The sequence below is a fragment of the Stegostoma tigrinum genome, chromosome 11, assembly GCF_030684315.1.
Source record: "Stegostoma tigrinum isolate sSteTig4 chromosome 11, sSteTig4.hap1, whole genome shotgun sequence".
In the NCBI taxonomy this organism is placed as follows: Eukaryota; Metazoa; Chordata; class Chondrichthyes; order Orectolobiformes; family Stegostomatidae; genus Stegostoma; species Stegostoma tigrinum.
The window spans coordinates 4,049,817-4,067,199 of record NC_081364.1 but is presented as its reverse complement, the minus strand read 5'-3'; the positions used below and the strand labels follow the sequence as shown (position 1 = coordinate 4,067,199).

The window sequence follows — 17,383 nt, the reverse complement described above, 5'->3', positions numbered from 1 at the left end:
TTCCTGGAAAACAAGGGCATTAGGAGGGCAAAGGACATGGCTTTGGCATATAGGGTTAAGGAGAATATAAAGGCTCCTACCTTCTGTTAAGGACCAGAGTAATGGTGACAATAGCCCCTTAAATCAGTAAGGCTTTCTATAGAACCACAGATGGGTGAGACAACTGAGTCCTTTTGATAAAGGATGTGGAAGCTAGATAACTTGGTGAGACAAATTTCCTTACAGAAGATGAGGTGCTGAATGTGTTAAAATACACAATCCCTGAGCTTGTTTGTGTACCTAAACTTTGTGGGTAGCTAGGTAAGTGGGCCTCCTGCTGAGATTTGTTTCAGTGCTAGTGCAGATGAGATGCCAGAAGACTGGAATGGGGCTCATGTGGTGTTCTTAAGATGGTAAAGAAAAACCAGTCTGTAGTTTACCTGTAGAGACTGACATGAGTGCTGTCAGTAGATATGCATGTATTTGGAAAGGCAGGGACAGATTAGAGTAGAAACCTCATTCTGACCAGAGAAGGTCATTCAGCCCTCTTGAGCCTGCACCGCCTTCAATACAATTGGGCAACTTCAGTATGCCATTTCTGTCCTCTCCTAATACCTCTTGATCCAATTAGCCACAAGGACCAAATCTAGTTCCCTTGTGAATGTGTCAAATGACTGAGCCCCAACAGCTTCCTATGGGAATTCCACAAGTTTGTAACTCATAGGAGGAGAAGAGACCTCCATTGGATCCAGTGACTCTCCAGACTTCAGCCATTTTGAGGAAAGGTCACCAGACAAACATTCTTTTGTGGGGGGAAAAACAAGCTGTCAGACCTGAGCTTTACCAACAATGGTTTTTTCCAATGAGTTGATCAGGTTTTTCCTCATCAGTCCTGCCATTCTAGGAATGAGTTTGAACCTTTGCTGAACTCTCAGTAAGGCTATCCTTCCTCAGACTGGGAGATCCCAAAACTGCACACCATACTCAAGGTGTGGCCTCCACTCAAGCCCTGCATAACCATTGAGACATACTTACTGAGACTAACTTCATCTTGCCATGAAAGTGCACGTATTGGCCTTTGTACATGCTGACCTCTTTAGCAACAGTTCTTCCATGGCACCCATGTCTGTTGCACCTCACGCTTTTCCTAATCTGCCTCTTTCTGGGACTAAAATGTATAATCTTGTATGCATCTGCCTGCTGCCAGTTTGTCCAAGTCACCTGACAGTGTCTTGCTGTCCTCCTCACAGTGCATGCTGCCACCCAGCTTTGTCATCTGTAGACTTGGAGATGTGGCCTTCAGTTCCTTCATCCAAACAACTGAACAGTTGAGGTCCCAGCACTGCACCCTGCAGCACCTGATACATCACTGCCTGACACTCAAAGGACCTGTTTATGCCACCTCTCCCCTTCCTGTCAGTTAACTGCTTCTGTTATCTATGTTGATACATTACCTGTGATACCACAAGGTTTTAATTTTCCTTAACTCATGTGGAACCTTGTCAAAAGACTTCTGAAAGTCCAGATAGTCTGCTGATTCACCATTGTCAACTAGTCACCTCCAAGATGTGTCATGTATGACTTCCCTCCAGTGAATCCATGTTAACTTGGAAAATGGAGACAAAAGTCCAAATTCTTTAGGGATCTAATTGACACCAATTTTCCCACCACTGTCAGGCTAAATGGCCTATAATTCCCTACTTTTAGCTACTCTTCCAGGGTCTACAGAATGCTGGAAAAAGATCAATACACCTGCTATTTCTCAGGCCGCTTATCTACTCTAGGATGTAGAGCATCAGGCTGTGGGGACACCAGGTTTCAATTCCATTAAGTTTCCCCAGTGTCACTGCTTGACTAAAGGATTGCCTTCTGTTCCTCCATGCTGGGTCCTCTGTTCCCTAGCACTTCCTGAAGATTTTGTCCTACTTTAGGGAAGATAGAACCAAAGTATTTGTTCAACTAGCCTGCCATCTTTGTCCACAAACTCCCCCTGATTCTAACACTTGTCTTCACCAAAAGCTTTTTCTCTTCACTGAAGCTTTGTGCAATCAGGTTTACTTTAATATCTTTTGCTTTCTAAATTTAGAACCTTTGGTTATCCTCTGAACTTTAAATTTCCCCTGGTCCTTGGTTTGCTTTCTCTGGTCAATTTTTATATGCATCCTTTTGGGTCTAATTCCTGGTTTTTTCTCCTCCCCCTTGCTGGCCATGGTTGAGTCACTTTCCGTGTATTACACCCTGTCTGGAATGGATTACAAAGTCCATCCATGCTCTTTAAATGTCTGTCATTGTCTATCCACTGTCAAACTTGGATCCTTGACCAATTTATCCTAACTAATGCATGCCTCATACTGTCAAAGTTAGCTTCAAGATCAGGACCCTAGTTTCAGATTTAGTTGTCATATCTTAAAGAATTCTACCATATTTTGAACACTCCCTTTTGGGGAAAATGACCAATGTTGCTAATTGATCCTCCTGTACAATCAATCTAGGATGGCTTACTCTCTAGTTATATCAACATAATTATGTTATCAGCATGGTTGTGTGGTGGAGATTCTCTCAAACTTGGTTTGAGCTTTTTAAAGTGAGTCAAGGCAGAGCATTGGCTGTTTTCTGTGGACTTATTCCACACCTTAACTTTCCCCATGCTAGTCTGGTTAGCAAGGTTAGATCAATAGCAAACTGAGAACTAGCCACTTGGGCACAGGACTGATAAGAAACCTTCCACTGTCTCCTACTTCAGACTGGAGGGGCTGACAGGACTTTCATCAGATACTCCAATGAGCTGCAGAGTGCCAAATGGAGACTTCATTTAGATTAAATGAGATGCTGCACCATAAAGACAAATTCAGGCAAGCCTTTAAGGAGCTGGGGAATGTTGAACAAGACCTTGCAGTATAGGTTCATGACCTGTGGAGTCAACTATGTTAGTGAAGGCAGTGTTGGGTATGCTTTCCTTTATTCAGTGGCTAAAGTGTAGGAGTGGAGGTAACGTCTATTGCAGCTGCAACATTGCTTAGGCCACTAATTGAATATTGTATTCAATTCTGCCCTCCCTACTGCAGGGGGAAAATTGTGAAAATTTAAAAGGATTCAGAAAAGATGAACAAGGATTTTGCTGTATTTGAGTTAAAAGGAGAGGCTGAATGGGTTGTAGCTGTCTAGCTAGAGTATTGGAGGATTCTGGTGACTGTCAGAGGTTTAAAATCAATGGGCATGGATAGGGTGAATAGTCAGGTCAGAGTTGTCCAACTAGATGGCATTGGTTTAAGGTGAGTGGAAGATCCTGAAGGGCAACACTGAGGGTGTGATGGAAGGAACCATGAAGTGGTGAGGTTGGTATAACTGACTTTTTAAAAAGCCATCTAGATGGTTATATGAAAATAAGGGTTTGGAGGAATATGGGACTAAGATAGCATGTCTGGCCAACATAGACAAGTTGTACTAGAGATGCATGGCATAAACAGACCCTGTCTTCCTCTGATACAAATCTCAAATTTATGTATTTAAACCCCTAGTCTCAATTTTCTAACACCACCAGGGCCTGACCATTAACTGTATGTTCTATCCCTTGCATTTTGCAAATGTGACACCTTGTTTGTTCAAATTAACTTTCATCTGCTACTCAGACCACTGGTCTAATTGATCGAGGTAGTTGAGTATTTCCAGCCCCTACCTGTCCTTGGGGCCACAGCATCTTTATGACCAGTCCAGTTAAGTTTTTGGTCAGTAGTCCTTCCCTTTCCCTGCCTCCCCAGATCTTAAGTGGGAAGATCCCTGGGTGATGGCTAGATTCTTGCTGCAAGTGGTCATTGTCCAGCACTCTGGGCATAAATGTTGTCACTTGTAAGCTCAAATGGAATACTATCCAGGTGTCAGTGCATTTGGGCATGGATTCTCAGCTGAAATGATGGTGCTGAATTTTTAGTCAGTGACCATTTGTACTCCTGACCACAACACTGGGCCTTCATTGCATCGGAAGGTTGGGTCTAGAACTGTGTACCCTGAGGAGCTCCAGAGTTTTCCTAGAGCTGAGAACTGTCTAGCAACCACAGACATCTCCTTATGTGGCTCCAACCAGTAGAATTCTCTCCCTCTTATGCCCCATTCCCATAGATCCCAGCAAAATGCCAGTCCCTGCCATAGACTGGCAACAGCAATCTTGATGCCAAGAGCAGTTATTGTCCAAGTTTGAACTGAGGCTGTATATTGAAATAAGAGCTGAATATTTGGGTTCTGCCAGGGCCAGACAGTCAGTGAGCAAGTTATTGCTTGTCTGGTCCTATTTGACAGCTGCATTATCTCTTTAACTGGTTATGTTGAAGTTACCCTTTTGTTTTCTGCATAGATTGGGTGACTTTGTTTGTTTAGTTTGTAGAGCACCAGGTTCTGTCTGCATCAAGATCCTGAGCTTCCATTTTGCTTGTTGGTTCAATGCACCACCCTGTGGTGATTTCTCTGGCTTGTCAGTGTTCCAGCAAAGATCATTGCAAGCTATGCTCTGGGATCACTGTAGAGTTCAATTTCAGGGCCTAAACACTCCATGTTCTTGCCCTCTACCCCTGCACACAAGGCCTTGTTTTCCTCATTCTGCTGTTGCATATTACCTGTTAATAGGGACTGTTGGTGGCTAACAGCTATTCACCCTCAAAGCCAGATCTATATCTCTCTTGTCTACCCAGTTGTTCATCTCTTGCTTTGGCCTTATCTTTTATCCTATATTACCACCTCCCCAATCTTAGTACAAACTGATATTTCCCTGGCTACATTTGAGGAAGGGTCACCAGATCTGAAACATTGAACAAAAAACAAAAGTAGTTAGATGCTGCCAGACCTGCTGAGCTTTTCTAGCAACTTCCTTTTTTCATGACTTACAGCATCTGCAGTTCTCATGGTTGTCACTTTCACTTCTACCTGAACAGTTTTATTACAGAAGGGTGGCCATCATGTCATCTCTTTCCTAGTATCTGGTCACTGTCAGATCAAGCTCATGTCCCACATTTGATTCTTGTAGCTGTCTGTAATGGCTACCCAATCATACTGGCATTCTCAATTCTTTGTACTGTGAACCTTTTTCACTCTCTAAATTCCTCTAGTGTTTGACTCTAGGATTAATACTCCTTTCTCTTTGGCCTTCTCTTTTACCAGCCCCAAACTTTATCCCCTACCTCCACCTAATTTTTTGAATTAAAATAGTCTTTATTCACTACTTATACAGTTGGCAAGACCACCAGTCCTGGAAGGTTTGGGTGGAAATGAAACCACAACCCACTTCTCCCACTGCAGTCTGAGCCTCTAACTTGTCTCCTGATGCCCTGATCAATTTTTACAGTTCATTAATGCAGATCTACAAGGTGTGATTTAATTGGCATCTAGTTACTATGCTGATTGCCTCTTGTCCTGCCCATGTCACTCACTACATGGATCCTCTCCTTAACACAGCAAGTTCTTCAGCCCTCAGCAAATGTCCTGGAACTAGGATACAATAAAGCCTGCTGGACCTGCACTCTTGACAAAGAACATTGTCAGCTTCCCTAACTATACTGTCTTCTAACTGTGTTACCTCTTGGTTTTCCATGTCATGATTGGCTTGGTCACCTTCCAGACCACATCTAAACAGACAAGCCACAAGAACCTGAGATCTGTTCAACAATTGGTTGAGGCTGCTCTTGGTTTCCCTTCCTTGCCTTACCACTGACCACAATAAGCAGCCCAACCCTAAGATGCAAGTGCCTCCTATTACAAAAGAACCAAGGTCTACCCTCCACCCCACAACCCCACCAAAAAATTGACTACATAGCTTGTATGCCAAAGCTCAATGCATACTCTACACAACAATACAACATAGGAACAGGCCCATTGGCCATCCAAGCCTGTGCTGACATCTTGCACTCATACTAAAACTGCCTTCACTTAATGTATCCCTCTGTGTTCCCTTCCTTCCTATTCATGTGTAAACTTTAGGTGTTGGTCACTGCCAAAGTTATTCTCTCCTGTTCAATATAGTCTCTGCTACCATGTGTTACTAATCAGTAGTAGTGAATCTATTCCCAAAACTCTTTTTAAGAAAAACAACCATACGCTACTCCCCCTCCCATTCTCTTGATGACATGTCCATCATGGGCCTCCTGCACTGCCACAATGATGCCACCCGAAGGTTGCAGGAACAGCAACTCATATTCTGCCTGGGAACCCTGCAGCCATATGGTATCAATGTGGACTTCACCAGTTTCAAAATCTCCCCTTCCCCCACTGCATCCCTAAACCAGCCCAGTTCATCCCCTCCCCCCCACTGCACCACACAACCAGCCCAGCTCTTCTCCTCCCCCCCACCCCCCCACCCACTGCATCCCAAAACCAGTCCAACCTGTCTCTGCCTCCAACCTGTCTCTGCCTCCCTAACCGGTTCTTCCTCTCACCCATCCCTTCCTCCCACCCCAAGCCACACCCCCAGCTACCTACTAACCTCATCCCACCTCCTTGACCTGTCCGTCTTCCCTGGACTGACCTATCCCCTCCCTACCTCCCCACCTACACCCTCTCCACCTATCTTCTTTACTCTCCATCTTCGGTCCGCCTCCCCCTCTCTCCCTATTTATTCCAGTTCCCTCCCCCATCCCCCTCTCTGATGAAGGGTCTAGGCCTGAAACGTCAGCTTTTGTGCTCCTGAGATGCTGCTTGGCCTGCTGTGTTCATCCAGCCTCACATTTTATTATCTTGGAATCTCCAGCATCTGCAGTTCCCATTATCTCTGATACGCTACTATTCATTGCTTTCAATTTCCTTAATTGCTTGGTTCCAGTCCTATGTAGCTCAAAGTAGGCAGTCATATTGCCTAAGTGCCTTCACATTTAGGCAGTGAAGATCCTGTTTAGCTGTTTGTTCACTGGCTTAAAACGCCAACTTGAAGTTGGCCACTACAGAATTCAAGTTTAGGTTTAATGTCAGCTACAGACTAAGTTGTTGTAAAGAGACTTAGTCTATCTTGCACCACAATTGTGTGCATTCCCATCTAATTTAAAAATACATTCACTTGTTCTAAATACCCTACTAGTATCTCAGCCAGGGAATGTATTTAGTTGCTGGTTTTTGTACTCTGGTACAGGCCAAGTTTGTTCAAACCCTACTCCATAGACCAATGACACTTCAAATACCTGTGCCTTACTGTTTGTATTTGTGGCTTAGTTAAACCACTTTTTTGAGAATCAAGGCACTCATATATGGCTTTGTGCTGAAAAGACAATTGTCACTGTCTTTATTGAAGCTATTATTGGTGACCTTTCCAAACTAAAGTAGGAAATTTGGAAAGGCTTGGTGAGAAAGTAGTAAATTGAGTGGGCAAAGTGAAGAATGGCCATACTTCCCTTTCCTGCCAGATACTGGAGTATAATATAAATGCTGGCATGGACTTGTTGCACAAAAACCAAATCTTTGTGCCTATTTTTGCTGCAAAAATGCTTGTTAAATTAATGCAAATCAAGATTTGTTGCAATTTGTGTATAACTGGTTTTATACATGGCATGTGGGGGTGCTGACTTTGGTTTGAACAGGCCAGCTTAAGATCAATAGGTCAACTCATTACCAGAATTCTCTACTCAGGGTAAACTTGCTGCAAAAGATGTCCATTATTACAAGCTGTACCTATTGACTCTAGCAGGAGTTAGCTGAACTTGAAGGAAATTCAATACTTCATTGGCATCAACTTTTTTTCCAGGGTAGGGAAAACCTCCTTGATGAACCAGTATGTAAACAAAAAATTCAGTAACCAGTACAAGGCAACAATAGGAGCAGACTTTCTCACAAAAGAAGTGATGGTGGATGATCGTTTGGTGACAATGCAGGTAATGCTAAACCAAATTTACTTTACTTTTTTCTAACTGTAAAGCAAACTAGAAATGGCTGTTCAAACTTGTTTTTATGGGGGGGGGGGGGGTGTTGGTTGGTGTGCAAGGTGTAGCTGGTGATCACTCTTTCCCTGGAGGCTAGTGGGAAATACATATTGAGAAATGTTACATGACAGACCCAATTCCTCTTGGGATGCTTTCTTTTAAATAGCTAAGCTTCAAGGCAGGGGAAGTGAGAATTTTCACAGCAAGCTTTTTTAAAAAAAACTGAAAGCTGACCAGTCTCCTGGAAGTGATGGCCTGCCTCCTGTAGTGAAGTTGGGATGTGGTGGGATTAGAATGCATCTAAATTTGCCCCCAGAAAAGCAAAAGGCCAGATGTTGGTTAATTTGCCACTTTTTAAAAAAAAAATCACTGGAGGTGGTGGCAGGTTGTTGTTAACTAAACATGTTTAACATGATTTTGTAAACACATCTTGTAACAGGTGCAAATAAAAGGGAGCCAGTCGACACCACCTCTTTGAGGGAGGTGGGGAGGAAAGAGGTACAAATCGTCTAGGGATAAGTGTAGACAAAAGACCAGCTTGCAGACAAGTCATACTTGTGATTTAAGAGGGCCACAGGGATCAGTCCTTAAGCTTCCAATATTTGGCCTTTGTTTTAAGGACTTGGATGAAAGGACCAAATCCTTACTTGAGTAAGAAAGTAAACTGCAAACAAGGCAACCTGTTGAGGATGGAGTCCACAAATTTGGCAAATGGGCTGCATAATATGGATCGAGCGTGTCTTATTTTGAAGCTGCCTTGAAATAGCTGGGAAAATTCCAGAAGCAACAGTAAATTAGGGGGAAAAAAGCAAAAGCTTAGCTTAAGGGAGTTAAACAAAAGGCCTAATGTTAAATCACCTGATCTTATTGAATGGTGTAGCAATGAATAACCTACTCATCACTCTTGACTGACATTGTGCATCTAATCCTAGATACTGAAGAAATGCTGAACATGTGTTGTGTGAACCATATCATAAGGCCCACCTTCTGGCAATAGTACTGAACTGTGCTCCAGATATAACTGCATTGCAACAGGTTGACTTAAATGTGCAATACTGGCATCTGTGACATGGAAAAGCTGCTTAAAGCAGGTCCAATCCAAACTGGTCTGACTAGCCGTATAATCCTGAAGGAACAACATTGGCTAGCACAGCCAAGCAGGTTTGGCAGCATATGAAGGAAAAGTTAACATGTTTGATCCTTGTGACCACTCTGAGGAAGGGTCACTGGACCCAAAACATTAACTTTTTTCCTACATAAATGCTGCCAGACCTGTTGGGCCTTTTTTGAGCAACTTTGTTTTGTTCCTGACTTACAGCATCTGCAGCTGCCTTGGTTTTTAACCCTGAGGGAAGATGGCTGTTGCTCCTGGTCAGCCGCCTTGGTTCCAGGACAGCTGTCCCAAGGCCAGCATTAAGTCCATATGCAGCAAAATCTAAAACATGTAGCCTTGGGCTGATCTGTAGAACAGAATTTACTTTCTCTCATGGTACCTCCCCACTTCATTCAATGGCATAACCATCCCTGAATAGCCCACTGTTGTGATCACCCAGGGATGCCATGGGTCACAAATTGACTAGGTAGCTGTAGTTGAGAACTACCTGTACAAACTAGGAACTTTGGCCAGAAGGCAGGCTGGGTAATGGCATACACTCATTTTGCCTAGATGGATGCAGTTCCAGCAACATGTGCAGCTTGGTGTTTCTAGCCAGGGCAAAGCATTTCTTTTGGCGTACATCACTACCTTCAACAGCTGCTCATTTCTGAAAGTGATTAAGAATCTAACATCCTGTAAGTGACTTGCCAAGTCTCTAAATAGCACCTTCCAGGCATGACTTGTACTACAAGAGAAGTGTGCATATCAACAGCCCCTGTGAGTTTACAGATGTTTGTCTACCACAGCTGACTTCATTAGAAATGGATGTCACTGGCAAGGCCACTATGCTGCCTATAACTACCCTTGAATTGAGTGACTTTCTATTTCACTCGAATGGGCTTAGTTCTCCATGCCAAGCAAGTAAAGATGGTAGATTTACTCCCTGCACAGGCTCAAATGAGCCAGGTGGATTTGTCCAACAGTCATGTGATCACATACTTGCCTTCAAGGTCACTTGAATTTAAATATAAATTCCATCGTTGGATTTAAACCTGCTTTGCGACAGCATTATCCTGTGTTAAATACCCATAACATTATTGACTAGACTGGAATCAAGATTTTCTGGTTTCACTTTTTATAAAGAATGGAAGTCCATACTTGATGTTTGGTAAGTATTTAAACTCTGCTTCAGTACTGAGTTGCATAAGGCCTCCAATTAAGATTTTTGGCAGTTGGAAGATCACAACTAGAATGAATACCTGGCATAAATACTTTCCAGAACTGTTTGTTTACACATGTTATGGTTCCAAGCACCCCTCTGGGGTTGGGGGGGGGGGGGGGGGGGTGCTGTTGTCTAAATTTTGAAACTGTTTCTTGTCCTTTTTTAAAGATCTGGGATACAGCTGGACAAGAGCGGTTTCAGTCACTGGGTGTAGCATTCTACAGAGGAGCTGACTGCTGTGTGCTGGTCTTTGATGTAACAGCACCCAATACATTCAAAACACTTGACAGCTGGAGGGATGAGTTTCTCATTCAAGCTAGTCCACGAGATCCAGAAAACTTTCCTTTTGTTGTCCTTGGAAACAAGATTGACTTGGAAAACCGACAAGTATGTATAGCCTGTGGTGTATTTTGTGCGTGCACCTTTCTGTGTGCAAGTTGCAAGTCTGAATTTCTTGGTGCTTTGGTTCCCTTGTGCCATGTCATAGCTTAGTGCTGAAACTTACCACTAAATCCTGTGATTCCTCAACACCAGACAACAAGCTGGCCTCAGCAACCTGAAGAGAATTTCTACTTTAAATTGCTCAACACACAACAGGTTTGGCAGCTTTTGAAGGGAAGAAAATAAATTAATGTTTAGGGCCTAGTTCTGACTTTTCTGAAGAGTTATTTGGACCTGATGGTAACTCTGCTTTGTTACCACACATGCAGGTAGATCTACAACTTCTCCATTCTTTTATTTTTAGATTTCCAGCATCTGCAGTTTATTTCTGTCTAGTATACTTGTAAAAGCCTTCCACTTGTGAGCAGGAAGTGTTAATCCTGTGCTGGTATTGTTGCCCATCCAGCCAATACACTAGAATAAGGCAGTGTGAAACTGGGGTCACAGCCAAACTTTCAGAATCCTTCAGGAAGGAAAGTTATCAATGTGGTTATTCTAGCTGAAATTATTTGACTGGGAGCCTAATGACCACTTAACAACAGTATTAAAATTGTCAACTGCCTTGATGGGATTTGTAGTTACTTGCTTCAGATAACTTGTTCTGCCTACTTTCACCTATATATTGGGAGGCTTCGATTCTAGAAGATCTAGCTGTACAAGCACACCTCTCCAGTAGCAAGAGAAACCACGTGCTTTGAGTTGGTTAACTGAGCATCAAATAAATGTTAGATGACACTAAACTGCTCTATAATAGACAGCACTTGCCTAGAATTTTTTAAGATAAGCAAGGAAATCACTTGCTTGGACACCATAATTCCTAATGTCTGAGTTCTGTTGTTTACCTTTAAATTAGGAGTCTAGCCTGATGTATCATGAACAATGTCACTTTAAGATTTGCATTTTGTGCAGTGGTTTCATGATTCACTTGACAAGTGAACTAAAGTTTAATTACCTATTGAAGGAAATCATTAGGTGTATTAATCTGATCTGCTCTCAAGGTAAATATTGGTCTCAACACAATACTATTAAACTGCACCATGCAATGCTTGAGTCAAAACAGACTTGGTAGCACCTGAGTATATGGCCCATCCTGGACCCCAGTGCAATATTCCCTGAATGTTGCATTAGGAGTGAAAGCCTTTCTTTGAGATCCTAGAATCAAATTGAACACTAAGCATGAACCTCCCACTTGAAGCCAACTAAGGCACATACAAACTTGCATCCAAAATTAAAACTCTGCCTTCCAGTGGGGACTAGGATTGTGTAGCTCTGTCCAGATATACCTACACTAAATAGATGCTACAGGAACTCACTCTGCTAATTTGTTGTCTTTGTCTCTTCCCTCCTTCAGGTCACTGCAAAAAGAGCACAGGCATGGTGTCAGAGCAAAAATAATATCCCATATTTTGAAACCAGTGCAAAGGAGGCAATAAATGTGGAACAGGCTTTTCAAACAATTGCACGGAATGCACTTAAACAGGTATAGTCTGTTCTTTGAAACTAGTTGCATACTATATGTTCAGACTTCTGGTCAGCACTGTAATCCTCATGACATTAGGTACTTAAAGGCACAGTTTTGAAGAGGATCTCATTCCAAAACTGTTGGTTTTGACCACTTCTCTGCAGGGATTGGGGTTGGCTTCTCCTTTTCCCTTGTATGCACCCCCCCCAATTCCTGGCTTTCTGTCCTAACACCAGGGCTGGGTTGACTAATTGGCACCAAATCAGTTAAACAGCTAATTCCATGAGATAATTGACAGACATCAGTTTCACCCTGAAACACTGCAGAAAGCTAAGAATTGGACTAAGCCATTTCACTGGCGTGTTCTCTTCAAACTCTTTCTCCCCTTTGCTGTGTTATGATGTTCTTACTATCTTGTTTTGCTCACTGTCAGATACACAACACAAATAGGCCCTCCAGACCAATTTGTCCATGCTGACCAGAGATCCTGTATAAATCTCTAGTCCCACTTGGCCTACATTCTCAACTCCTTGAGGCATCTGGATGGGTACATGAGATGTTGTAATTGTGTACCACCCTCCACCACCACCACTCCTGGCAGCTTGCTTCATGTGTACCACCCTTTGCATGAGTTAGGGGAGGGGTGGAGAGGTAGAGAGTTTCTTCCCTACCTTTAAACCTAGATGTCCTGTTTAGATTCCCCTGGGGAGAAGACCTTTCCCATGTACCCTATCCGTTTCCCCCTCATTGTATAAACCTTTATCAGCCCTTGACACTCCAGGGAAAATGGCCCCAGCCTATTCACCCTCCCTCTTTAGCTCCAATCCTCCAACCCTGGCAACATCCTTAATCTTTACTGAATGTTTTCTAGTATCCCTGCAATTCTGGTCTCCCTCCTCTTTAGGATGCTGTGTCCCATACAGCCATAACATGGCCTCCCAACTCTTACAGTGCACCTTCTACTGAAGGCAATCTTGCCAAACACTGCCTTTTGTTACCTTATCTACCTGGCACTCCATGTTCAAGGACCTTGAACCTGATCTGCAAGATCTTTGTTCAGCAACACTCCATCTAGCAACATTGTCATTAAGTGTATAAGACCGGCCCTTCCAAAATGCAGCACATCTTTATCCGAATTAATATCTATTCACCACTCCTTGTGCCCCATCTGATCAAGATCCTGCTCTACTTGGGTAACCTCTTCACTGTCCATAATGCCACCAATTTTGGTGTCATCTGCAAACTAAGTGTTCACTTAAGACAGTGAATCTATCACTGATCTGGCACACTTTTTTTGGGTCAGAGCTTTTTAGTCTGAAAAGCACCCCTCTCTTGTCCCCCTACTTTTTAAGCCAGTTCTGTAGCTATAAATAGCCAGTTCTGTCCATGTGATTCAATCTTGCTGACAAGTTTACTGAAGAACCTTGAGCACCTTAGTGAAGTGCATGTAGATCATATCCACCACTCTGCCCTTTATCAATCCTCTTTGATCTCTAGTCAATTTTTTCCATGCAGTGTTTGATATCCCTAATCAATCCTTGCCTTTCCAAATACATGTAAATCCTGTTTCTCAGAATTCCTTCCAACAGCTTGCCCACCACTGATGTCTGGCTTGCCTTTTTAAAAAAGGCAGATCAATAGTTTGAGTTTTACAACTGATGTGAAAGATGCATCTTATAGCAAGAAAGGGGGAACAAACAACTTGGTTTTTGTCCTCCCTGACAAGTCTCCTTCAAATGGGCCCTGATTCGCTTCCAGAATTGAGGCTTCACAGGATAATAAGCACTTGTCACTGGTCTATGCACTTTGTCCTCTGGTACTTTCCCTATTTATACACCAACTCTTGTCCACCACCCTGTGTGTCTGCCTCCTACACCCTGCAAAAAAAACCACCTTTGTCCTCAATGCTTTGAGCAAACGCTGGGAAAAGTGTAGACTAAGTACTTGGTTTTCTTCCAGTGTTTGATTTCCTGCATCAAAGTAACATTATAGCTGAGGAGGCCACATGATTTCCCCCCAACCATTTAACATACTCAAAGTATCTCTGTGCCCCCTCCCCTGCTTTTTTGTCCATTTTGGTGCTGTTTTGTCAATAAAACCTTTGCCCTTATTTCCTAGTACTAGTAACCACTGCTGTAGCCATTCCTTTGAGTCACTAACGGCAACAGCTGCTTGTCTAGAGTCTTTCCACTTGGGAGTTGACTTATTCCAGTCTTTCCCAACCTGTTCTGTGACTTTTTTGGATTTTTGATTGAAATTGGTAGAGGAACAAGAGCTATTGAACAGCACTCTGCAAGGTGGGGAAAGAAGCGGTTTGAAGACACCAGCAGCTCTGGAGCTAAACTTTATATGGAGATGACTGCACTGCATTGATCCCAGCACTCACCATAGCATCTTGGAAGTACTGCTTCTGTCTCCCATTCCAGACCTTGCGTGAGCTGCCCCTTGTACTCAAGAGAATCTCAACGACAGTTTAAAACTGCCCAACTGGGTGTCATGGGGAGAAAACGTCTACTGAGCAGAGTCTCCACTGTAAGACTGCTGTCCGCTGCCCCTGATCACGATTGGAGTTTGGTTTTTGAGCATCCCAGTTGGGGAAACCTTGTTTAAATTCCAACATCTATCATTATATCCCCAGTAGCTCATGTCAGGTGGGAAATGGCACAAGACTTATCATCTGATCCCAGTAGCATCAGATTTGATGTGACTTTGCCTATCAAACTTCCACTGGCATTCATTATACAATCAGATAATGGGAACTGCAGATGCTGGAGATTCCAAGATAATAAAATGTGAGGCTGGATGAACACAGCAGGCCAAGCAGCATCTCAGGAGCACAAAAGCTGACGTTTCGGGCCTAGACCCTCTGATGAAGGGTCTAGGCCCGAAACGTCAGCTTTTGTGCTCCTGAGATGCTGCTTGGCCTGCTGTGTTCATCCAGCCTCACACTTCATTATACAATGCCTGCTTTTGCATAATAAAGCAGGCATTCAGCAGGGCTTGGTTTCTTTTACTACCCAAGCTTTTGACTCCTGGAACTATAGATACTTCTGAATTGTGGTGGTGTTCTTGTGCATATTAAGTGACACCAATTTAGGTTTTTATTCCATAGGTTCTTCAAACTAGCTATAGAAAATTTCAAATATGTAGTCTAAACCACAATTTAATTTTTCCTAGGAAACTGAAGTGGAACTCTACAATGAATTTCCAGAACCAATCAAACTAGACAAGAACGACCGAGCAAAGACTTCAGCAGAGAGCTGCAGCTGCTGAGTGTGGGTGGGAAAGTTTCCTCAAATCAGGCCTTGACACCAGTCCTCACCCTGCCCTTTCCCCTTCCTTCGACCACAAGCCAAGATTCCTTCATGCACATTACATAGTGCCCTTTTGTGCACAAGGAGGAGTTGCATCTCATTAGCAGAGCTGTTGTATAACTGGTAGTAACATTGGAAGGAAACTAATGTATACGGAACAAAGTTTATTGTTTGAAGACCCATGTTTTACAATTGTACTGTAAAATGAATAATTAAATGATTTTTAAAGTCTGTTCTGTCTAAAAGGTAAGAACTGGAAATGACCAGTGCTCTTTCCCAAATCTTCAAAGCCCACTTTTTGAACTGTTGTTGGAGATAATTTGAGGGAAAGCTTTTTGCTGTGGATTATGTTCACCCTGTTCCTCATCTGCTCTGTATTTAGTGTTGCACATTGCGCCCCCCCCCCAAGCTCATGGGGAAGCTTGTTGAAACTGTTTTAGTTTGAACTGATTTAGATCTTGGGACAAGGAAATAAAATGCTAAATGGGCACCAGCAATTCTTGGGAGATGGTATGACCAGTCCATACTTATTGGCAATTAAAAGTAAATGACTTTGGTCCAATATTCCACAAAATTCATCAATTGCTTAATCTTTGCATCTGGGTTTTCAGTTTAAGTGTTCTTAAGTTGATTTTTTTTACTTATGCTTTGAAGTACTGTATGCAAAAATCAGTATTAAAGTCACCTTGTTTTGCCTGCAGCTACCCATGGAAAAGATTAGTAACATGAAGTTACTTCAGAACAGACTTCATGTCTGGTACTAGTGACTGTTTGCCAAAGTTGCTAGTCTTGCTTCTTAGCTTTAAATTACACTTCCATCTACTACTTAAAGGTTCACATTCTAGAAAATGGGACAAATCTCTGTAATCATGAGGATATTGCCAATAAATAGAACAGGAGTGACTTTGTTTCATTCTTTGTCTCCAGATATGTTGGGTTTTTGGTCTATTTGCTTCATCCAGACAGTTTTCAACTCAACTGAAGGTTTTGCCTATCTGGGATTCTTCCCATTATTAGCTACCCTTCCTTCTGTTTTTTCACTTCTGTTTGGAGTAACTGAAGACCCATGCTAGTTTGCACACTGGGGGGAAAAAAGCATTGACTCTCTTATAGAATTCAAGTTGCAGGCAATTTCAGTTGAGTTTTACCAGCTGTTAGCTAGCTACAAGGGTCACTTGAGCAAGGCCACTTTAATGTTTGGGCAATCTGACCTCATGATCACCATCTTTGCTAACATCTGCCTCAGGTGTTGCATATAACCTTCTCCAGCAAGCAACCTCTTGATCCAGGCCACATGGGCTCAACTTGCCCTCTTCCCTTTTTTAAAAAGGAATGATCAGGGAAGGTGGCTGTACACTAGTACTAATGACAGGCAGAAAGTATTCATTCGGGCAGGAGGTTTGTCTTTGAGGCTAGTAATGTCTAGATTACCCAGTAGCACATGGCCGGGGGTAGGAATAGGAAGCTAGGCCTTCATCTGCCCTGCTTAAGGAGCTAGGGTTTTGGGTGCGACCATTTGGAGTTCAACCATTTGGATCTTGTTGGGGCTAAGTGATTAAAGAATGGGTTGTATCAGAATTGGAAGGGAGCTAATACACTGGTGGGAGACTTGCTAATGCTGTTTGGAAGGCTTTAAACTAATGGGACATGTGGGGCCTAAAAGAGCTGGTGGGGAAAATAGTTGAGGCTGGTACAGTAGAAAAGGGAAGCCAGCTAAATGTCCAAGGCAGTGGAACAGCAGAGGGGTAAGACTGAAACTGAACTGCATTTCTAATACAAGATGCCTGGTGGATGAACTTCACCCCATAGTTGGGAGCACTGGAATAAAGTGTCATGGCTATTACAAAACCTCCCTAAAAGACAGGATTGACCAGCAGCTCTGTTCTGGTGTATTGATGCTGCCAAGGGCAAGGGGAGGAGTGGTGTTCTTGGTTTAAAGTAACACTTGCAGTTTTACAGGGGCATATTGGGGAGAATGCC

General features: G+C 42.9%; 1 protein-coding gene across 1 annotated transcript in view; it reads left to right on the top strand.

Moving 5' to 3' along the window:
* The window catches only part of LOC125460569 (ras-related protein Rab-7a), a 41,483-nt gene extending 25,172 nt beyond the window's left edge, over window positions 1-16,311 (top strand). The window contains exons 3-6 of the mRNA XM_048548155.2: window positions 7,694-7,820; window positions 10,355-10,573; window positions 11,979-12,107; window positions 15,267-16,311. Coding sequence (XP_048404112.1) covers window positions 7,694-7,820; window positions 10,355-10,573; window positions 11,979-12,107; window positions 15,267-15,362 — 571 coding nt within the window. The 3' untranslated portion in view covers window positions 15,363-16,311. The remainder of the gene's footprint in view (window positions 1-7,693; window positions 7,821-10,354; window positions 10,574-11,978; window positions 12,108-15,266) is intronic.
* The last annotated feature ends 1,072 nt before the right edge of the window (window positions 16,312-17,383 follow it).